This window comes from Amblyomma maculatum, unplaced genomic scaffold (assembly GCF_055883805.1).
Source record: "Amblyomma maculatum isolate TAMU_Amacu unplaced genomic scaffold, ASM5588380v1 scaffold_50, whole genome shotgun sequence".
NCBI classification, from domain to species: domain Eukaryota; kingdom Metazoa; phylum Arthropoda; class Arachnida; order Ixodida; family Ixodidae; genus Amblyomma; species Amblyomma maculatum.
The window spans coordinates 1-22,298 of record NW_028146775.1 but is presented as its reverse complement, the minus strand read 5'-3'; the positions used below and the strand labels follow the sequence as shown (position 1 = coordinate 22,298).

At 48.0% G+C, this 22,298-nt stretch overlaps 1 protein-coding gene across 1 annotated transcript in view; it reads left to right on the top strand.

The window, feature by feature from the left end:
* LOC146170771 (uncharacterized) overlaps positions 1-20,113 on the top strand; it is a 31,408-nt gene extending 11,295 nt beyond the window's left edge. The window contains exons 2-5 of the mRNA XM_084586791.1: positions 3,419-3,552; positions 3,613-3,713; positions 7,274-7,366; positions 19,910-20,113. Coding sequence (XP_084442917.1) covers positions 3,419-3,552; positions 3,613-3,713; positions 7,274-7,366; positions 19,910-20,025 — 444 coding nt within the window. The 3' untranslated portion in view covers positions 20,026-20,113. The remainder of the gene's footprint in view (positions 1-3,418; positions 3,553-3,612; positions 3,714-7,273; positions 7,367-19,909) is intronic.
* The last annotated feature ends 2,185 nt before the right edge of the window (positions 20,114-22,298 follow it).

The following is a 22,298-nucleotide window of genomic DNA, read 5'->3' as shown; positions in this document are numbered from 1 at the left end:
ACCTTAGATATGCGGATGATACCATTTTAATGGCAGAAAGTGAAGTGGAACTCAAGAGACTTCTGATGCGCGTACAAGAAGAGAGTGAGAAGTTTGGGCTTAAACTGAACATTAAAAAGACGAAGATCATGGCGTCTTGCCCTATCAAGTCCTGGAGCATCAATGGACAAGAAGTGGAAGCTGTGACAGATTTTCTGTTCTTGGGCGCCAAGATTACCTCGGAAGGAGACTGCAGCCATGAAATTAGGAGACGCCTGCTTCTGGGAAAGAGAGCAATGGTTAGCCTTGACCGCCTAGTAAAGAGCAGAGACATTAGTCTGCCAACCAAGATCCGTATAACCCGTGCTATGGTCTTTCCAGTTGTGATGTATGGATGCGAGAGTTGGACTGTGAAAAAGGCTGACCGCCGAAGAATTGACGCGTTTGAATTGTGTTGCTGGTGAAGACTCTTAAGAGTTCCTTGGACTGCCAGAAGATCAAATCAGTCGATATTGTCGACCATAAACCCTGACTGCTCATTGGAGGGTCAAATTCTAAAGTTAAAGCTCAGCTACTTTGGTCATCTGATGAGAAGAGAGGAGTCGCTGGAGAAAGATTTGATGTTGGGAAAGGTTGAGGGTCGCCGGAGAAGGGGTAGGCAGCGAACGCGATGGTTAGATGGCATTCTCGAGGCATTGCAGATGAAGCTATGTGATGTTAAGAAGATAGTGAGAGACCGGAAAGCGTGGCGTGACATGGTCCATAGGGTCACGAAGAGTCGGACACGACTGAACGCCTGAACTGAAAGGGAACATAGGTGTGTTTGGAAATGGAGAGCGAAACTTTTAATGGTGCCTTCACTGGCGCTTGATAGATTGCTTTGCTCTTCAACGTTTCAAGTGAAGCAACACGTTGAGATGACTACAGTTACTTCTAATAACAGCGGTTGAACGTTTATGCGACAGCGGTGGCGTAAAGGTAGAGCATTCGCCTCGCGTTGAAGTGCAGCCCAATTCTCCACCGGAGTTAAAACAAAAGACTGCGTGTCGATGGAATTGCATAAAGCACAGCTTTGGGGTGCGACCTCATGCCGGTGAACACCTTTGGCAACGCACTCCCACCAGAAGATCAGTTGACCCCCCTGGTGCAGCAATTGGCGTTAACTTCCATCATAGAGGAAGGAAGCAACTTAAAAGAGGCCCTTGCCATTCCCAATGCATTGGAGATAGTGTGGCGGAAGTGACGTCAAATATTAGGGTTAGCCAAGTCGGGCCATTAGCAACGGCGACGCTGTTGCTATGAAAACTCGAGCCACTAGCAACAGCGTTGCTAAGGAGAAAGAAAGAAAGAAAAAGAAAGAAAAGCGTCTCGGAGAAAGAAAATGCGGAGCGTAAAGGAGGAGGAGATACGTTGCAGCGTCCGGTCGCGGTGCGGCCGCGTCGGCTTCAGAAAAATGACGTCAGGGCCTCTCCTAAGTTCTTTCCATCCTCCATAACTTCCATGAATAGTCTTACCAAACCCCAGACCTCAGTCACCAGCTGCTGCGGCGCAGCTGATCGCGGCAGCTGTGAGACCTGGGAGGAAGCGGGGTATGCTAAGAATTTCTGGCTTCGAGGACGGACCACCATTAGAAAACTGACCCTGGCAACGTTTAATGCTAGAGTCCCAGCTAGTCAGGCTAGTTTAGCAGTAATGTTAGAGAAACTAGATGGTATGCAATGGGATATCATAGGGCTTAGTGAGGTGAGGAGGCCAAATGAGGCTAATGCAGTACTGAAGAATGGTTTCTGGTTGTGGTTTGTGGGGTTTAACGTCCCAAAGCAGCCCAAGCTGTGAGAGACGCCGTAGTGGAGGACTCCTGAAATTTCGACCACCTGGGGTTCTTTAACGTGCACTGACATCGCACAGCAAACGGGCGCCTTGCTTTTTGCCGCCATCGAAAAGCGGCCGCCGAGGCCGGGATTCGATCCCGCATCCTTGAGAACAGTAGTCGAGCGCCGTACCCACTGCACCACCCCGGCGGGGTAACTAGTGAAGAATGGGCATGTACTGTTTTATCGAGGTTTATCGGAGAAACGATAATTAGGGGTAGGTTCTCTTACCAATAAGGATATAGCTGGTAATATTGTTACGAGCAAGGTTTTATTGCCCGTATGTGAAGCGTCGGAAGCTTGAGTCTGCTTGCTAGAGCCCCCAGCACGAGCCGATAGTTCGTTGTCTTCCCTTTTTCACGATCGTCTCTTTCTCGTCGTCGTCTCAATCTGGACGTCACACTTCTTCCTATGCAGCCTATGCTCGCAAGGCGAGTTAAACGACCTCGCGTGATGAGAAGAGCTTTAGACGAGCAACGTGTACGACTTCACTTTTCGCGGAACGACGGCCGCTGGTTGTGAGGCGCGTGATGCGGTAATTGAGTTCGGCAAGGACGACAAAGGGTCCATTATAGTGGCACAGCTACTTTTCGGACAAGCCCCCTTCTTGACAGACAGCCACAGCAAGAATAAATCCCCAGGTTGATAAGTGACGTGATGGCGGTGAGCGTCGTACCGTGCTTTTGAGCGATCCTGAGATGAAGAAATAGGAAGGCGGGCAAGGCGGCGGGCTTCCTCGGCAAGTCGGAGTGTCTACGCGACAGACGAATTTTTATCAGGACCGCCAGGAAGGGGGAGGAAGGTGCCCAGGGTGTGTTGTGGGGAACGAGAGTAAAACAATAAGAATGGGCTGAAGCCAGTAGTCTCCTGGCGGGAGGTATAAAAGGCGTACGTGACAAATGGTACGACGCTGTCCTAGTTCTTGTGCTTAGAATCAAGGTACATAGATAGCATGTTCTTGAAAGTACGGTTCGTGCGTTCAATTAGGCCGGTCGTCTGAGAATGGTAAATCGATGAATGGCGAAAAGGACAGCCACACGAACGGAGCAACTGTTCCACAACGTCGGCCGTTTTATTTATTTTTAGTTCTATTTGCACTTAGCATCATATTTCAGCGCAAAATTGGAGTATAAAATTCAGGACGTTGATAGTAGTTTACTCTTGGCGTAATTCTCCAAAAAACATAACACATCCTTCAGAACGTTACGCCCGCTGACTGTGTTTTAAAGGCCGACTAAAAAGATGGCACAAATTTCCAAATACAAAAGATTTGAGCTTAAACGTTTGTGGTGTCTTTAACCCTTTCTTTTTAAATGCAAACAGAAAACGTATTTTTCCTAATGTTCTAACTAGACCAATAATAAGCAATGAAGCCCAAATTTCCTGCCCGATGACATTGCCTTATATTGAAGGCTACTGTAACGAGCGTTTCTCTGTTCATGTCGAACAATATATGCCACTTTCACGATCTACCGGACATGAATAGCAAGATAGTAATTACTAGCAGTTTCTATAAATGTACAGGTACGTACCCCTCTGCAACATTAAAACTGGTATGCGTATTGCAGCTCCTCTTGCCAGGCGATTCTATTTCGGTTGTCAACACAACCGAACCTGGAAACGTCACTTGCCGAAGAGACCACATTTGGGATGTCAAAGGAACTAATGTGTCTTTCACGAGATACTTAAGAAACAACACTGTGTGAGTATATGTAGTTTTCGAAGTATGTGCCGTGTTTTTGACTGATTATCTTGCCTGCAGAGAATCTCAAGAGAACCTGACAGGACTACTTTTTGATTGGGATAATATGGATTCAAAGCATACCCCGTATAACGGACTGTTAATTTCAAAGTATAACGGAGGTGAGTTGATAGCTTGGCACACTTTTCCCTCTAGCAGCCAACAGTGTCCGCAAAGAGTAACGGTATAAATACAGTACGCAGCGAAACAAAAATTAAATATTGAAGAACATTTAGGCATCACGTTTATTGGTATGAGGGGACTGCGTTAGTGGCTGCCTGCTGAGGCTATCATTGCGATATGCTAGTTTACGTAGATATCTAAGCTACTAGCATAATCAGTAGTATGTAAGCTGTGCACTGAATATTTTGAACATATATATGATAACTGCAATAAAGTCGTAAAATACAACACTGCTGAAAGACCACCCGGCATAAATGAAAGTGCCTATTTTGATGAAGCGGCATGTACGCGCGCCGCCCAAGATTCCTGGAAGCCTGCCCTGCTATCTAGCCTTCCAACCTCAAAGACGATGCCTTAGCGGCTGCCACTTCCGCCGTCTCAGGCGCCTTCGAGACGTCAAACAATCTTACTACCAGTCAGTGCCGAGTCATGTAATCTGTAAAATATCATATACCACAGCAACGACAATGATTTTACTCTCGCACCATCAGTACCCTATTTTCTGGAGTAGGGGATGCTTAACGGTGTTTCATTAAAAATTAATGGCGAAAGTTCAGTGACAGCATTATTGACATCACCCTGCCGGCTGCCTTTCTGTATCTTTTAATACCCATACGTGCACTTAGCTTGTTTTTCACTACGTATCCCCTTGTCTCTGCCAATACTAGAGGCTATTAGTATAACGATGAGAACTTCACACTATAAACGCCAGAAAATTTCGAGACGTTACTCTATGTGTCACACCGGTACATTAAGTTGGTTGGTTTGTTGGGGTTAACGTCCAAACGCAAAATGTAGTGCCGGCATCTGGAGTTGAAATAAGAAAACAGTTCGCAAACCAAACAAGTCAAGTGGCACAGAGAGTTTCGGCCGTCTTTTTGATCCCGTATTGAACTTTGAGCCATACTGAAGCATTAAAAGCGCTGATTTTATTTCACATCAAGAAGCAGATAAAGTCTATCAAATAACAAGCACACCATTAGGAATTTTCTTAGGGCAAAATCACGTTTACTTCTATCAGCGTACATGCCAAGAGACTCGAGAAGAGTTTTCGGCGTTTACTTCTCGAAATATCGCTAAGTCGCCTACGGCTACAAACCGCAGACAAGGAGCAGGTGTTTCCTGCGCTGCTATCTCGCAGATGCATTACCTCAAAAGATCTACCACAACATCTGTTCACGAAAAAAGCGTATATGTTCAAGCCAAGGCGGTCCACTTCATGGCGGTTCCATACCATCAAAATAAAACCAATTATAAGGCATGACAGCTGTTTATTCGAGGAGAAAAAAAAAAACAGAACATATGAGTCACTCTTTCAGCTAAAGGTTACATGAGCAAAGCGAAAGCTACGGGTACCATTCAGGCGAGAGCGCTTCCAAAAACATGGTAACGAAGACGAATTCCCATTGAGGCAGACGAACTTGACACCGCCATTTGTTCAGTGCTGCCTCCTCCAGTATACGCGAAAGCCGAGCACCATAAACTGAAATTTCAGTGTTTGTCTATGCTATACATAAGTTATCTGTTATCTCACACGTAATCGTTATGTTGTAAACTACTGCATAACGTTCAAGATCATATGGCAAATATATGAAGTCCCTCCATGGTGGCTCAATGGTTACAGCTCTCGACTACTGTGCCCAGGGACGTGGGATCGAATCCTAGCCCTGGTGACCACTTTTCGATGGAGGCGAAAAGTAAGGCGCCCGTGAGTTGTGCGATGTCAGTGCAAGTTAAAGAAACCTAGCGTCTCTCATAGCCTAAGTCGCTTTGGGACGTTACACCTCCCCAAACCAACCAACGTTAAGGAAACCCAGGTGGCTGAAATTTTCGGAGCCCTCCACTAAGGCGTTTCTCATAGCCTGAGTCGATTTGCGCCGTTAAACCCCAAACCAAATTAAAACCAAAAATATAAATTGAAGCTATAACAAAGTCCTACATGCATGTCTGTGTGGCTTAAACGTAAATCATCGCATTTCGGATCCAATGTTCTCTGCGGATTGGATTCCCATATCACATGAGCTACGCTATTGCTCAGTTCCTAGCAACTAGAGGTTTTATGGTCGTGCGATGTCTAACAACGCTCCTATTTATCAGTGCTCTGCTACGTCTGCAGCTAAACATTACCTGCCTCAGGCATATTATTATTTATTTGTTAACAATTCAGATACTGCCATGTTTTGTAGGCAGCAAGACCTTTTAGTCCATCCCACACTAAATGCTCATTCATCCGACCACATCCACTGTCACTTCGCATCACAGCTGTCGAGATTTTATGCTCACATGCATGGAGTGCCTTGTATTCTGATGGACATCGAATTAAGTTTAGAGACCAAATAAAACGATCGCTTTTAGATAAATGCTGGCATCTTCTACAATGTCGTGTTAATGAAGAGTATCATAGATTCATTACATAAAAATTAAAGTGAAAATTATCAGTCGATACCAAATAATGTTTCGCCAGTTCCCAAATACGATCAATTAAAGAAACTTTATTATTTCATTCGCCTCTAGCACGTTTATATTTAAAAGAATATTTTAGAGGAATTGTGGTTTGCTCAGAAAGCACCGCGTTATGGGCGGCTCTCTTTCACATGTTTTATCTGGACTTCGAACACCAAACACTCCTGAGTATGAAGAATGGTTCCCCGCCACATGGAACATGTCTTTCAAGCACTCGGTGTGGTCATTCATAATTTATGCGCAGAAGGGATAATTTACAGACTTTGCTGTTCTGGTGCACCTTTTTTCGTAGCTTTAAGTCCGGATTAAACGTCTTGAAGACATCACTGAGAATCAACACAATGCAGTAAACAACTTAATAGATTTTGTATTTTAAGAGAGAATCCTAAAACACCATTAATGGAGGCAAAGTTGTGTAGATTCCGCACATGCCATGTTGCTCGCGCACACGCCCTTGCACACACATATGTGTGCGCGCTCAGTTATTACGGTGCTGGGAGACTGCCTCGAAAGACGCGGGTTCCCCCCGGCTGCGGCGGTCCCCGCAATCCGACGCCGAAATATTACAGGCCCGTACACTGCACGTAGCCACTGCCATTTAAACAAGTGGAAATCATCCGGAGACCTTCACTATGCCGTTCGTCATAGCCCGAGCCGCTTTAGGATGTTGACCACCATAAGACGCACAAACGCACATACCCATATTCTCAGATATACATACATACAAGAAGATGGTGAATACGGGCTGGGTGGCACATGATCACGAATGGAAAGAAACAGCGCTACTAAGACGGGACAGGACAGATGACAAACACATGCGCTGACTAGGAACCAAAGAATTTATGGCAAGGAAAAAACAGGAGAGATGAAAAAAGTAATCTCACAACCACACACGCAATAAAAACCCCATCAACACAAATCAAGATAGGCGCATTCTTTTCCGGAGAGAGCTATCGATGGGCTGCGGTGCACAGATCACCTAGCTCTTTTATACTATGGGCCTCTTTTCGCATAACAAAGGTATGATTCCTCTCAGGTTGGTACAGTCAAGAGGACTTAGCCTATTTAACCAGCGACGCCGGCTGCGCCGTGATATCGGTCTTAATGGTTGGACTCTCGAAAGCCAATGGTAAGTATGCGCATTTGAATTTATATGGTAGATATTGCTTTCAGACTTCGTATACAATACTGCTTGACACTTAGAGAAAATGTCTCACCTGCGTGATGGCATCTGCATATAGTCTTATGCCCAAAGCAGTAAGAGACGTACGTTTCTCGACAATAATGCAGGGGCGTATGCATCTGAGGTGGTGTGGTCATGTGCTTCACGAGGAGTAAAGAAATCTATGTCACTTTTAGATAACCTTATCAAACCCTTTCTGCGCTTGAAAAATGACATTATTGTAAGTCTAATATTTCCACGTGCCTAGCGCCGCGTGGCTGCCGTGCTTGCGGCCGACGAGATGAAGCGGTTGTTGGCTTGAGAGGCGCGCTGCTCCTGGAGACTGTTATCGGAGCTTGAAGCCGACCTTACTTACGGGTCTTCGTCTACGGGTACTTTCACGGCTCCCTGTGGCTTGAGTCATGACACTGGTGGAAGCCCCATCGATGCTCCCTTCTCCTGCGGACGACCCGACGTGGCCGCCTTTCGTGACCACTCCTGTTCATCGTACAAGCCGGCGGCTCCGAGGCTTGCCCCCGAGGCTTTCCCTCTTGACGAAGAGCCCCTAACTTCCACCCTAGCTATGGCACGACCCCACCCGCCCATACCACGACTGTCCCTTCCACCCCTTCGTGTTGTCTCATCCTTCAGACCCCACGTACCCTTAAGCCATTTCATGGTGAGCAGTTCGAAGACATCGAGGACTGGTTAGCTCACTACGAAAGGGTCGCAATATTTACGGCTGGGACGACGCTGAAAAAATGCGAAGCGTCGACTTCAGCCTTGAACACGCTGCTCGGACGTGGTTCGAGAACCGCGAGGCCACATTCTCTACGTGGCCGGCCTTCCGAAACCAGCTCCTCGGTACGTACGCTAACAGTGACCGCCGGGAAAACGTGGCGCGTGCCTTGACCTCTCGAGTCCAGCGTCCGAACGAAGGGGTCGCAATGTACGTTGAAGACGTCATGCGACTTTGCCATCGCGCCGACCCGTCCATGAGTGAAGAAAAGGTGCGGCACCTGATGCCCGGCGTCAAATATCAGCTTCTTTCTGGCCTCGTGCGGAACTAGCCCACCACCGTTGCGACGTTTCTGACCGAAGCTGTGATTATGGAGAAACTGCTACAACAGCAATGCAGTCAGTACGCTCCACACTACCGCCGAGAGATCGCACCGACTACAATCCTGGGGCAAACCTGAGCTCCATTCGCGCCCTCATCCGCACCGTAGTTCGCGAGGAGCTGCAGCAACTTCACGGGACATTTGCCCCTGGTCAGGCTTCTCTGGCCAGTGTCATCCGTGAAGAGATCCAAAATGCACTTACGCCACCGATAAGTGCAGTCGTTCAACCGCCGCACCCGTGCCTCACTCAGCCAATGACGTATGCTGAAGTCACACACCGCCCAGCCTTGCTTCCTACTCCTTCGCCTTACAATCCACCTGAGGTCGCTGTACACGCTGCGTATCCGCTGCCCGTCGGGGCAGATCGGCGCCAGGCGCCCCGAAAGACTGATATCCGGCGCGCTCCAGATACCGCCCTCTATGCTACCACTGTGGCGAGGCAGGTCACCTCTTCCGACAGTATCCTTATGGCCAGATGGGCCTGAGAGGATTTTATTCCCACAGCCCTCATCCACGACCTGGTCAGCGGCCTTAGGACATCGCCGAGTACGTCACCCGCCAGCATAGTCCGCCGCATTCTCCTCGTCGTGTGTCGCGCTCGCCTTCTCCACGCAGCTCTTTGCCCTCTGGGCCACGTTATACCGCTGCTCACCGTGGTTCCTCGAGCCCTCGTCGGGAAAACTAGCTCCGGTGACCTTTGGGGGCGAGGCCGCCGCACACCGATTCAACGCATAGCTTCCACCGCCGCACCACTCGATTCGCCCCGACGTCGAACGCCGAATTCTCGTCCAGTTTTCGCCGCACAGACCAGATCGCCCCGACGTCGTCCGCATCGCCGACCAGTTATCACCGCCGTGTCGACTGAATCGCCCCAACGCAGACCACACAACTGCCGCCCAGCTTCCGCCGCCGCACCGCTCGCTTCACTCCGACCCGCCGTCGACATTGAACCGCCCCGACACCGACCACCCAACTGCCCCCAGATTTCGCGTCGCACCCCTCGCTTCACTCCGAACCCACGTCGACAGGCCCTGGTCAGGGCCAGGTCTCCCTGGACATCCCTGTTATCATCAATACGAAGAAGGTAAGTGGTTTAGTCGATACGGGAGCCGATCATTCTATGCTTAGCGGGCGGCTTACAAGGACGCTGAGAAAAGTGATGACACCATGGAACGAACCAGACATACGTACGGCAGGCGGACATGTGGTTACACCACTGGGTATGTGTACGGCTCGGGTTAAGGTGCGAGGCTACACATTTGTCGCAACGTTTCTTGTTCTACACGAATGCTCTCGTGATGTTATTCTTGATATCGACTTCCTTCGTGAGCACGGCGCCACTGTAGATCTCCCTAATCACTTGGGGACGTTTTCCTCTAAACTGGCCACCGAAAAGCATGAGTACTGTGGGTCCCACTCCATGCAGCGAGTCGCCGATAATAGCCTCACAGTTCCACCACGCGCCAGCATCCTCGCCAGAAGTACCTGCGACGAGCCACATCACGGCTTCCGGGTTGCTGAGCATAATGTCTCCCTCTCATTCGCCGTGGGAGTTTCTGTGGCAAGAGGTCTTTGTTTCTTTCGCGGCAGAGAGACGGAGATGCTCTTCACCAATTTCTCCAATGAACATCGATATCTATTCCGTGGCACTGCAATCGCTTACGTCGACCATCTGCAGGAAGTCGCCGAATGTTTTGCTTCCCAGGAAGTTACGCCTTGCACCGAACCGGATGAGGCCCTACATGCTGTCGACATCAATTCTAGCCATTCCTCCGCTGAAAAGAGGCAACTGCAGGATCTATTGCTGGGGTTTCGTGCGTGCTTCACGTCTTCGTATAAAGTGCAGCAAATGTCGGTCATTAAACATCGGATTATCACGCATGAAGGCACTCGACCTATCCATCAGCAGACCTATCATGTGTCTCCTCGGGAAAGAGAAGCTATCCAACAGCAAGTCAAAGAGATGCTTGCCGATGGCGTCATTCAACCGTCAAGCAGCCCATGGCCGTCCCCTGTCGTCCTTGTCAAAAAGAAAGACGGAACACTGCGTTTCTGCGTTGAGTGCCGGAAGCTTAACAGTATGACAAAGAAGGATGTCTATCCGCTGCCATAGATCGACTACTCTCTCGACCGACTTCGCCAAGCCAAGTGCTTCTCCTCGATTGACCTCAAGAGTGGTTATTGGCAAATCAAAGTTGATGAGAAGGACCGTGAAAAAACTGTCTTCGTGGCAGTTTTTTCGTAGTCGATCCGCGTCCTCCTATTCCGCGTCCTCCTATTCGGCCTCTGCTGTTCTCCTGCCATCTTCCAATCTTCCAGCGGATGATGGACACTGTGCTCACAGGTCTGAAGTGGCAGACATGCCTTGTTTATCTCGACGACGTGATAATCTTTTCGCCGACGTTCACAGAACACCTCTGCCGCCTGAGAACTGTTCTCGAAGCTGTCCGGTCTGCCAACCTTTCTCTCAAGCCTCAAAAGTGCAACTTCGGGTTCACAGAATGGAAGTTTCTTGGGCACACCATGAGTGCTGATGGCATCCGATCTGACCCTGAGAAACTTGCTGCCGTTGCTGCTTTTCCCGTCCCTGCCCACAAAAAACAGTCCGACGGTTTTGGGGGCTGGGCTCCTATTATCGCCGCTTCATGAAAAACTTTGCACAGATGGCCAGCCGTCTGACACTCCTGACTCGAGGTGACGCATCCTTCTCCTGGGGCGCCGAGCAGCAGATGATTTTCGACAAGTTACGATGCCGGCTCCAGTCACCCCCGATCCTGGCACATTTCAATTATGATGCCGACACGGAGCTACACACGGATGCGAGCAACGCCGGCCTTGGTGCCGTTCTAGTTCAGTACCAAGACGGGGTCGAGAAAGGAATATCCTACGCCAGTCGTGCACTTTCCCTTCTTGAGTGCAACTATTCCACCACTGAAAAAGAATGTTTGACAGTAGTATGGGCCGCTGCCAAGTTCCGCCTGTACCTTTATGGCCGACCGTTTTGTATTATCAGTGACCATCACTCGTTGTGTCGGCTGATAAACTTAAAGTATCCTTATGGCCGCTTGGCACGTTGGAAATTGCGCCTCCAGGAGTTCGATTTCGACGTTATGTATAAATCCGGCCGAAAGCATACCGATGCTGATAGCCTCTTCCGCGCGCCCATCGACCCTCTTTCGTCAGATGCCACCGACGACGATAGCTTCCTCGGAGCAGTCACTACGCCCGACCTCGTTTCCAAACAGTGTGCCTACGCCGAGCTGCGACTAATCATCGACCATCTTGAAGGTGGGCACCCTACAATACCCCGGTATCTTGCCCGGGGGCTGTCATTGTACTGCCTCCGCAGTAGGGTACTCTATAAGAATTCTACTTCGAGTGGAAAAACATACCTGCTAGTCATATCGGCTGCTCTAAGGAACGAAATCCTCCTGGCCTGCCACGACGAACCTACTTCCGGTCATCTTGGCTTTACACGCACCCTAAACCAAGTTCGGTAGAACTATTACTGGCCCCACCTTTCTCCGAGCGTGAAACGTTACGTGCAGACTTGTCGACAATGCCAGCGGCGAAAAAAACCCGTGCTCAAGCCATCCGGCATGTTGCAATCTATCGAGCCACCCCTCACACCATTTGAGCAAGTGGGCATGGACCTTTTAGGCCTATTTCCTTTATCCTCGAACGGAAACAAGTGGATCGTAGTCGCCACAGACTACCTGACACGCTACGCTGAAACAAAGGCCCTTGCCCGAGGTACTGCAGGGGAAATTGCTCACTTCATTATGAATGAAATTCTACTTAGACACGGTACACCGTCGACCATTATTACTGACCGAGGCAAGGCATTTACAGCTCGGCTACTGCGGGACACCTTAACTCTCAGCCATACCGATCATCGCACGACAACAGCCTATCACCCACAAACAAATGGCCAAATGGAACCACTGAACAAATCGTTGGTGGACATGATTTCAATGTACGTCGCCATTGAACATAAAATGTGGGACGAGATCCTGCTGTATGTCACCTATGCCTACAATACGGCGCTGGAGGAAACTACGAAGTTCACGCCGTTCCATCTCGTATATGTCAGGGAGGCCCGCACTATGTTGGACGTGATGCTCCCGTGCGGGGATTAAGCGGTCGAACCTGATGCTGCCCATTTCGCGGAACAGGCAGAGTAAACCCGTCAGCTGGCCCGCTTGCAGATCAAGGAGCAGCATGCCACCGACGCTCGACACTGTAACGTTCGGCACAGGGATGTCCACTACGAACCAGGGGACCAAGTGTGGGTGTGGACCCCCGTGCGCACAAAGGCTTGTGCGAGAAACTGCTCCATCGGTATTTCGAACCCTATAAAATCTTGCACCGCTTAAACAGCGTTAATTACGAAGTCATTTCAGATGGAAGTGTGACCGTCAGTGTTCAGCGTCAGCGGCCTGAATTTGTGCATGTGGTGCACTTAAACCCGTACTTTTCGTGTGACTGAGCGCTGGGTCAACGTCGCGTTTCGTAACATTGACACTTCCTGCAAGTGAGACCTTGAGTTATTGTACAGTTCACCTCACACTTAATTTTTTTTCTCTCACCTTGTCATCGGAACGATGTTTTCCTTTAACAGGGGGGAATATTGCCACGTGCCTAACGCCGCGCGGATGCCGTGCTTGGCACCGACAACGACGAAGCGGTTGGCTTGAGAGGCGCGCTGATCCTGGACACTGTTATCGGAGCTAGAAGCCGACCTTACCTTCGGGTCTTCGTCTATGTGTACCTTCACGGCTCTCTGTGGCTTGAGTCGTGACAATATCACATCAGCATATATACTAAATTCCTCCTGCCTCCCCGCGCTTTCTCCTTCCTGCTGTCCCAGTCCCTGTCTTGCATTCGGAAATTGCCGTATACAGCACTTTACCTTTAAACTGTTAGGTTTCCACTGAGTCCTCCAATACCCTTGCACTGATTTCTATGAAGTCACAATGCACTGCACTTTACTTTTAAAGGAAAATCCGCTTGTTAATCCTCCGATGCAAAATATGATATTCCTGTGGTTCTACATATCTTTATGCGCGCTTTGTAGGTGGCATCCGGGAGATAACAGAACATCGACAGGCTAACTGGCTCAAGTAGTTTTTTGCGTCGTCTTCAGCTAACTCTTTTGAGTCAGAAAGATAAAACATGCTATTGTTCAGAAATATTCCTGCTGGCAAGCGTACTAAGATGAAATCCCAAGCGCATGACGTCTAGACGCGATGCGGTCCATTTACGAGTGCTTCATAGCAACGGCACATCAAGTTACAAGCAGTAAGTAGGGGCTAGGCTAATTTTAAATATACTACATGAGTACATATACCACATGGACGTACTTTCAGCAAACTAAAAGCTTGGTTGCATGCCTTTCGACCCATGATTGGCTGCCGCAATCACATCCCTATTACTGCCAGACAAGAGGCGGCTTTACGGTGCTTGTGAGGAAGGCATTACATAAGTAACATGTTTAGTTTAGCTACAACCACTTACTCAGTTGAAATGACGAGGATAAAGGTATTTCACTTCAATGACGTGTACACGTGTAAAATAATGATTAGAAATATAATACTGATATAATCGCTAATAGTAAGTGGTTACACATGAAGCCGATTTACCTTAATTGTGCGGCGCTTTGCAGAAGGTGGTACAATTTTGCGTTTTACTTTGCTTTCCACTCAAACTCAGAGTTTAGAGGTCTGGTTTTATGTAAAGACCGGCGAAATCGGTGACCACGCAGCACCACTTCCAGCATAGCACAAAATTATGCTGCTGCCTAACGCACCGTAAAAAAGCAATGAAAAGGCTGTGTGTTTTTTATCGTTGCTCATGAATGGCAGTTGGTGGAGACGACTACATTCAATGCACAGTGCCAGAGATGCTGGTACGCTGGTTGGATGATCGGGTAAGGCGATTGCATAGTTTAGTAAAGCAAAAATACGGTGATAGCATACGATACTGATGTACTGGCTAGCGAAGGTCCTCTGTTCGTCTTGCCGTGGGTTCCAAACGTAGGTTTGCCTCAATTCGGTCATGTTTAGTTTATATCTTTCTAAACGTTTAGGAGTTCTGACACCGACACATAAAACGGCTTGCTATCCGGCTGACAGCGGTATAGTACTAACATGCTAAATAATCCATCGGTACAAAAAAAAACAAAACTAGGTTATTCTACTGTCTTTGAGCATTAAGACGCTGAATTTGCTTTCCGATGGCGGTGAATTTAAAAGGAATGCCATGCTCTCTCAAGATGCCTGAATCCACTAAACTAGCCATGTCGATCAAAAAGGGTCACAGGACAGAGCTGAATTACGAATTTCAGATTTATAAAAACTAAATTGGTTAGTTTTCTTCTTTAAAGGAAAGGATGGGAGCAGTACCTGACACAATATTTAGACACCTGAAAAACACCGCAAAGGAATGGAGGAAGATGGGAGTGAAAGTGCAAAGAGGAGCCCTAGCCCTCCACTACGGTTCCTCTGTCGTTTCCACTGGTTTTGTTTCTAGTTTTGTGATTATTGTAGTTTTCGAATTATTCCTATTCTTGCTATATCAGCAATTTGCTCCATTTAATATATTATAGCAAACTTCTCAGCGCTATCCGCATAGAGCAAAGAAGTATAATTTCTTTCATGAGCTCTGGTGTACCACCAGCGGTGTTTGTTTGTTTTTTTTTTTTTGGGGGGGGGGGGGGGCTTTGTCGCTTTGCCTCTTGAACACTATTGTCACATTCAGGGAGTGATCTGTGAGCAGAAGAAAAAAATTTTCCTTCTTGCCAGTGCTTTCAAACATTGTAGGCAACCTTCGGCAGCTATCTCGCTGTTTCCTTAATGATGCGCGCCTTCTATGATTGTTCGGATATATGATATATTTTCCTTAGGACTTTACCTTTCATAGCTGCTACATTTTAGCGCAGTCTACTGACGTGATAAGGGCGAGCTGGTGAATGTATTTCATTCGCGAACTTAATAATGCTTGTTTTAAATATAAGCCAAACATTTTTTAAGGTATCTGCCGAAACTGCTTGCCAAGAATTGAGGTCAATGTACAATTTTCCACCTGTTATTATAAACTATTAGGCGGCCTACTCATATCTTCACAAACAATTATTTGAAAGAACGGAACATCGCCTTGTTTCAACGCTTTTGACAGCAGGTTATTGTGCCAGGTACTGAAGCCCTGTTTACAGGAAGCTACAGAATCGCAACAGAGCGAATGTCGCAGCGACCATTGCTACACTATCTTGTTAATATGTAAACCCATCGAGACCTCCGCAAACTTGGGATGCAGCTGGGGGACAGGGCGCTACGGCTTCTCCACTTCACTTTCGGCATACACATTTCCCGGTTTATTCCGGCTTTCTCGCTTGCTGGAGTTACGCTCGCGGCCCAGGCCAGAACTCAAATCCGGCTATCCCCCCTCACCCCAACCTAACCCGGGAGGACTGGGAGGCGACCCTGCTCGGCTGCTCCGACCTGAAGGCCCAACGGGCCTTAGTCGGGCGAGCCCGAGCGGCGGCAGACGCCACTGGGGTCCCGAACTAGGGACCTCCACCTAGTGTTTGTGAGGGTTAGCCCCTTCAGGGTCAGCTTACGCATAACCTCCTGTATTTGTCCTATATAAATGTTTTCTACCACCACCACCAGGCCAGAATTCTCCAGTCTGTGACTGCTATGCGTAACTGGGTGTCAGGTACAGATGGCTAAACCAAGCATTGCTTGGGGCATTCACATGCGGTATTCAACAGCCCCTTTCTTTTGCTGTTACACCGATTTACGAACGGAGCGGTAGCCGCAAGCGACGCCACCTTCCACACGTGGAACATTCTAAAGCGCGATTGTCTTGCGCCAATGAGCCGTGGGACATGGGAAGAGGACATGGGTGTGACGTACTTGGCGTAGATGGCGGCACTCTTATAATCACCATGGTATGAAGGGAAAAGGAGCAGAGAATAGATGACGGCCGCTGCCAAATATTGCCTGAACTGAGTGCCAAAGACGCGCCAGGAGGCCGGTATTGAGCCGATATCTAGTACTCAGGAGTGCATTAGGCACGGCGCTCAGTTCACATTGCATCGGCACTGCTCCATATTATTTCTTTTGTCTCACAGCTCGGTGCCAGACAAAGCCTGCAGTCATAGCTAATTTCATGGCCATTGATTCTGACAGCGACAGAGCAAATTAAATTACATGATATGCCACATTACAACAGACATATTATAACGCCATAGCCACTGCACGCATAATCGCCGTAAATCACGTGTACACCATGCTTCCTGAGAATCTCTCGCGCTTGGTTTTGGTATCGTACATACAAAGCGTCGGATTTTCTTCCACTGCAGCACTGAAGAGGATCGGGTATTTCTTCGTCTCAAAAACTTATATGCAATACCCTTGCTTACTGGCTCGGACTTTCCTTAAAGCTACCCACCGAACAGCGATAATTACAGAGTTAAGAAGGAAGTTTTAGTTGATGAATTGTACGACACAAGATTTGTGCCAACATTTTCCCAACGGTCCTAACAACTTGTCCCTGCAAATCATTGTTATTTGAAAAATTCTATTTTTATGAATATTTATAATTGTTTCCTGAAACGTTCAGTATATCTCTCAACTTTTGCAAATCGTCTCCCCTCAAGACGCCGAGATGGGAAAAAGGGGGGTGGCACATGGGCACGCCCACTTTTGCAGCCCCATCGCGGCCGATGTTCGTCTTCGTATGGGCAGCCCCAATTAGACTTGAGGTGGTTTTCCTACGCCTGCTCTCATGTGCCTTACAAGGGAATGTTGTGGTCAGCATGTAGGCATGACCGTTTTCTAGCCACGCCAATTGGGCTTGACGAGGTATTTCCTGCATAGAGTCCTCATTCTTATTCCAGCTGCCTTCGAATAATCCACAAGGCACTCCTGCGGATCAGATATCGGCACACTAGATTTCCAGCTCCGCGACAGCCAGTATGGGACCTCGAGCAGTTTGGTTGAGCGGCCCCACTTGGGCTGCCATGGTATGTTTTTAATATGGAGCCCACATTAACGCTACACTTGTCCTCAATTACCCGACAAGGGACCAATGCAAGCTAGATGCAAAATTGTGGGCAGCCGTAGCCCAAGCGAGGCCCGTATGGTAGCCACGTAGGATTGACAGGGAAACCCCGCATTTGGGCTTCCTCACCTATGGCCCATAGGGGCCGACGTAGTTATTAAAAGGGTTGCCCCCGCTCCGATTGCCCTAGAGAGACCTACAAGAGCCCAGTTTTGTGTGCTACATGGGACTCAAAAAGCTACGTAGTTTTATTGGGCTGTGTTTTTATCTTCGTCGCTTCATCCGCAATTTTGCTACAATAATTTGAACGCTGACTGAGCTCCTTGCCCGTGCCGCTATTGTTTTATCTTGGACGTCTGACTGTGTTCAGGCCTTCTAGATGCTTCGGCGCCCCCTGGTTTCCTTCCTGATTTTCCGCCATTTCGAACCTGGGGAGTCTACCTAATTTCACACTGATGTAATGGCGTGGCCCTCCGCGTTTTTTTTCTTTTTTACATAACGAAAGCCCGGCTTCGGTGATTCCGTTATTGCGTATGCTAGCCGCACTTTAACAAAGGCAGAAAAGAACTGCTCTGTAACAAAAGGGAGTGCTTGGCGATAATTGGGTCATAGGGAACTTCCGCCTTTATCTATATGGCTGCCTCTTCTCTTTTGTCATGGATCGCCACGCACTTTAGCCCATGTCCTCGCTTAAAAAGATCCGGACATCCTGCTCGCTGGGTGCTCCGCTTAGTAGAATATGGCAATAGAGTTACCTACCGGCCTAGCCGTAAGCATACCGACGCGGCTTTTTTATTAGGTCACCTCTCTAATGTGACTCTGGTTCGACAGCTGTCACTATCGGTGACTCATCTTTTTTGGACATTGCAAACACATCGAATGAGATAAAGCAGGACTACTGAATCGCTTCCCTTCTCACTATTTTATAACACCGTCTCTGTTTCCTTCCCCTCGGACTTTGCGCTGCCAAGACTGATATTAAACCATCCGCGAAGGCATGTTTACCGCAGAAATTACCTGCCCGACGGGTGGCTGTGGCAGCTTGTAATTCCTCGACATCACTTTGGGACAGCTCACACCGACCCTCAGTTGTGCCTGCCGGAGCGTTCAAGACTTATACACGTCTTCGTCCCCATTATTACTGGCGGGGTATATACCGCTTCATCTCTCATTACGTCAGCGAATGCCACGAATGCTAACGCGCAACAAATTCTGAGAGCACTGTGGAATCTACACTGAAGAAATGCAAAAGCCTGAACGTCGCTGCTACACACGGTGCATCACCTTTTCTGCCATTATCTTTATCAACTAAATGCACCGTCAGTATCATTGCTAATGTAATCATTGTCATTATCATTATTTGCAGCGTCATTGTCATAGCTACTATCATTTCGTGGTAGACACGGAAAATTATGATCTTCGTTTCACGATCCCGACGTGACGCAGTTGTTTAAAGCGACTCGGCTGGGTATCCGATGAATGGAGGTTCGATTCCAGATGGAGAAAATCTTTTCTATTTTTCTGATGACGGAATCAGGATGATTGGCATGTGACACATCAGCACACATATTCGATGCACAGATCCCACGCAAACATCTGACGCACAGATGCCACGCACATCTCGCAAAATTCTTGCTCATGGGACTTCATTTTATGAGCATAGATAGTCTTTCCCCTTAAAAACCCTCCTAGCTGATCCATTGCTCCGATGCACCCCTTGTCCTGTCCCAGCCTGCCATTCGAGTTCTGTATAAAACGCTTCGCATTCTGGCATGTCACGCACCCTTAGCGGAAAGTATTCATCGGTTAGTATTTCAGGTATCAACATTTAGTATTAAACGCACGCCAAAATGCGCGGCGTCACTGGGAGAGAATAGCATCATGGTCACGGATGGTTGGCAGCTTGTACTTAATGCAAAGGATAAAGGTCATAGTAAAGTGAATTGGCCATAACGCTACTTCCTGTGAGAGCAGAAGCCGAGACCTGTCAGCAAGTATCCCGGGGCTAGAAAATCGAATGTTTACACAGCTATCACTTTCTGTGCTTAAGGTGCGTCAAGCGGTAGCAGAATTTTATAGCCAGCTACCACTATGGTTCCCTGCCACCGCTTTCGCCGATCTTCGCCTGGTGGCTGACCTTGAAATCCAAGTTTTGAATCAAAGGCGAAAGGAAACGTGACTTGTTGCACACTACTTGGCTTCTAGCCAACTTAGCCAAATGCGGTGCATCTTTTATTAGCGCCCTATGGGTGACATTTTGATATTTAGCCTGCTTAATATCACCAAGTACAGAAAATACTTGTTTGGTTCCTTCTCTTTCTAGGAAAACCACTTCAGTGGACCGACATTCGTATGCCAGACTCTAAAGTAAGCACGAGCCCGCCCCAAGACTGTTTGGAGGCATTTTACAATATTGCCCATCTTGCTAAAGAACACTGAAGACAAGCCTATTATTCTGAGTGTCGGGGAAGCCTTAAAGGCACTTCATAAGTACCACTGTCAAGAAATTAGAGCAATAAATCTAATTGGCCCGTAATAGTTTGCTTGTTCTTTTCACAGGTGTTATAAGAGGAAACCACTGGAAGGGCTATGGGGTATATATACTTAGCAGAGGTATTAACAACAGAACCGGAAAGTCCACCACATAGTCACTATGTGACTATGTGGTGGCGACTGTCCAGCGTGATTAGTTGCTGGGCAAAGCAGTGGTATGGAGATGTACGTGAGTGTAGAATTGGTGACTGCCATGCTTGGACGATGTTTATGTTCTGCGGGGAAAAAGTGGCACTATCTCCTTGGCAAAGAAGAGGATAGTGAGAAGATGTACTTGCGTGTAGAAGAAGAGGACTGGTGAAGAGGAAGTGTTCAGATCCATATTACAGTTGGAAGTGTGCGCATGTGCTGTGTCTCTTCGCATGTGTTTGTGTTTGTTGCGCCACATTTCTGGGTATTATGCAGCACTAACTAGCCCCTCGAGCTGTTGTTTTGCAAATTTCAAATTCAAAGAATTGCGAAAGTATTTTCTTTAGCTGTGAGACATTTGTATTTTGGTTACTTCTGATCGATACTTCTGGTTACTTCTGATGGTTACTTCTGAGAACCAATTTTATGCATTTCTCCATAAAGTTTTGATTGTGTTATACTATTTGATGTGTCCATTTTTCTTATTATGAATGTACATTAAGGGGAGGAATGAGGTCTCGCGTCTATTTCTCTGTTAAAGTTTTATAGGTGATTGACACTAAATAGGCAAGGAAGAATGAGCAGTAATCTTAAAAACCATGTTGTCGTTCGGTCGGCGAAAAAAATGCAAAAAGAGGCACACTTCATTTTTCAATTTCCAAACCCATTACTTTAAGGGTGTGCCTCGAGAACAGAGCAGCGTCGCTAACCACCTGCGACATGTTAAAGATGGAATTGCTTCAAACAATCATGACCATGGTACGCAAATAGAGGGCCGAGATGGGATCCTGCTTCAACGCTGCAAAAGCATTCAAACGAATATGTCGCTGTTTTTGTGGAAGAAATAAAGCGACTATCTCTACGCGTTGAACCATGCATTCCTGAAGACAAGGTGCATTTTCTAATGAGAAGGTTGAAGGAAGAAATTTTATCGGACTTGTGCGGGACACGCCTACCCCTCACAGCCAATTCGCCACCGAGGCTTCGAACATCGAAAATGCATTGAAATGTGCTTCAGGCAGTTGGACCGCCCTCGCCAATTTGCCTCTGCAGCTTGTGTTTAAGCCGCTGGTCTCAACAAAGACACACTTCGCGAAACTATACGAGCCAATTGTACACGAAGATGTGCGCAAGTTTTTTCGCTCTTGCCGCAGTCCCAGCCTCCTGCTTTCTCTCACATTATCCGGGAGGAGGCCCAGCAGGCATTGGGAGCCACGCAGCCTTCCTTGCAGCCGCCATGGCTGCGAAATCAATGATGTGAGGTACGCCGCATCACTTAATCGCCCTTTAGAGTCTATCGGAGCTCATTCGTGAGCAATTTCTGCCGTCGCCTTGCATCCAGCGCCCACCTACCAATTTCAATCCTGTGGGGGCACGTGTTCCACGAAAGGAAGTCGTGTGGCGAACGCTGGATCAGTTCCGCGGCCCTTGTCCTATCACTGTGTTGAAGGTAGTCACATCCGTTGATATTGTTCTTTCTGGCGCCTTATGAAATATCAATGATCAAGGGTAGAGAGAGGAGGCCTCAGTTCGCAGGTCGAGCCAACGTTTCTAGAAGTGGAGTTGTCTTCGTCTGGGGCCACTTGCCGAAACGTGGTTTCGACCTGCAAACTGAAGCTTTCCCTCCTCTACCCTTGTTCTGTGCTCTTTTGATGCCGTGTAGCCATCTTACTCTTGTTGTACCTGAATACTGACGCCTTGGACTTCGTGGTTCCAAGTTCAATACCCCACGACCGCTCTCTGGTCAACATCATCGTAACACTAACCGGAAAAGAGCCTCCTATCGGTCGTCTTCGCCTCGCTGAATTTCTTTTCTACGTCGCGCACGTACGTCCGTCACTCGGCAAAGGTCACCGAGACTTCATCTAGGAAACTACTCTGTGCCACGACCATTTAAAGACGAAGTAGACAGCGACACAACGCCTACAGTGATGACCTCGACGGCCACGACGTCCATTCCGACCGCGGCGCCTATGCCGAGCCCGACTACCACGAGGACCGTACCATGCGCACCGCGGATGGAAGAAGTG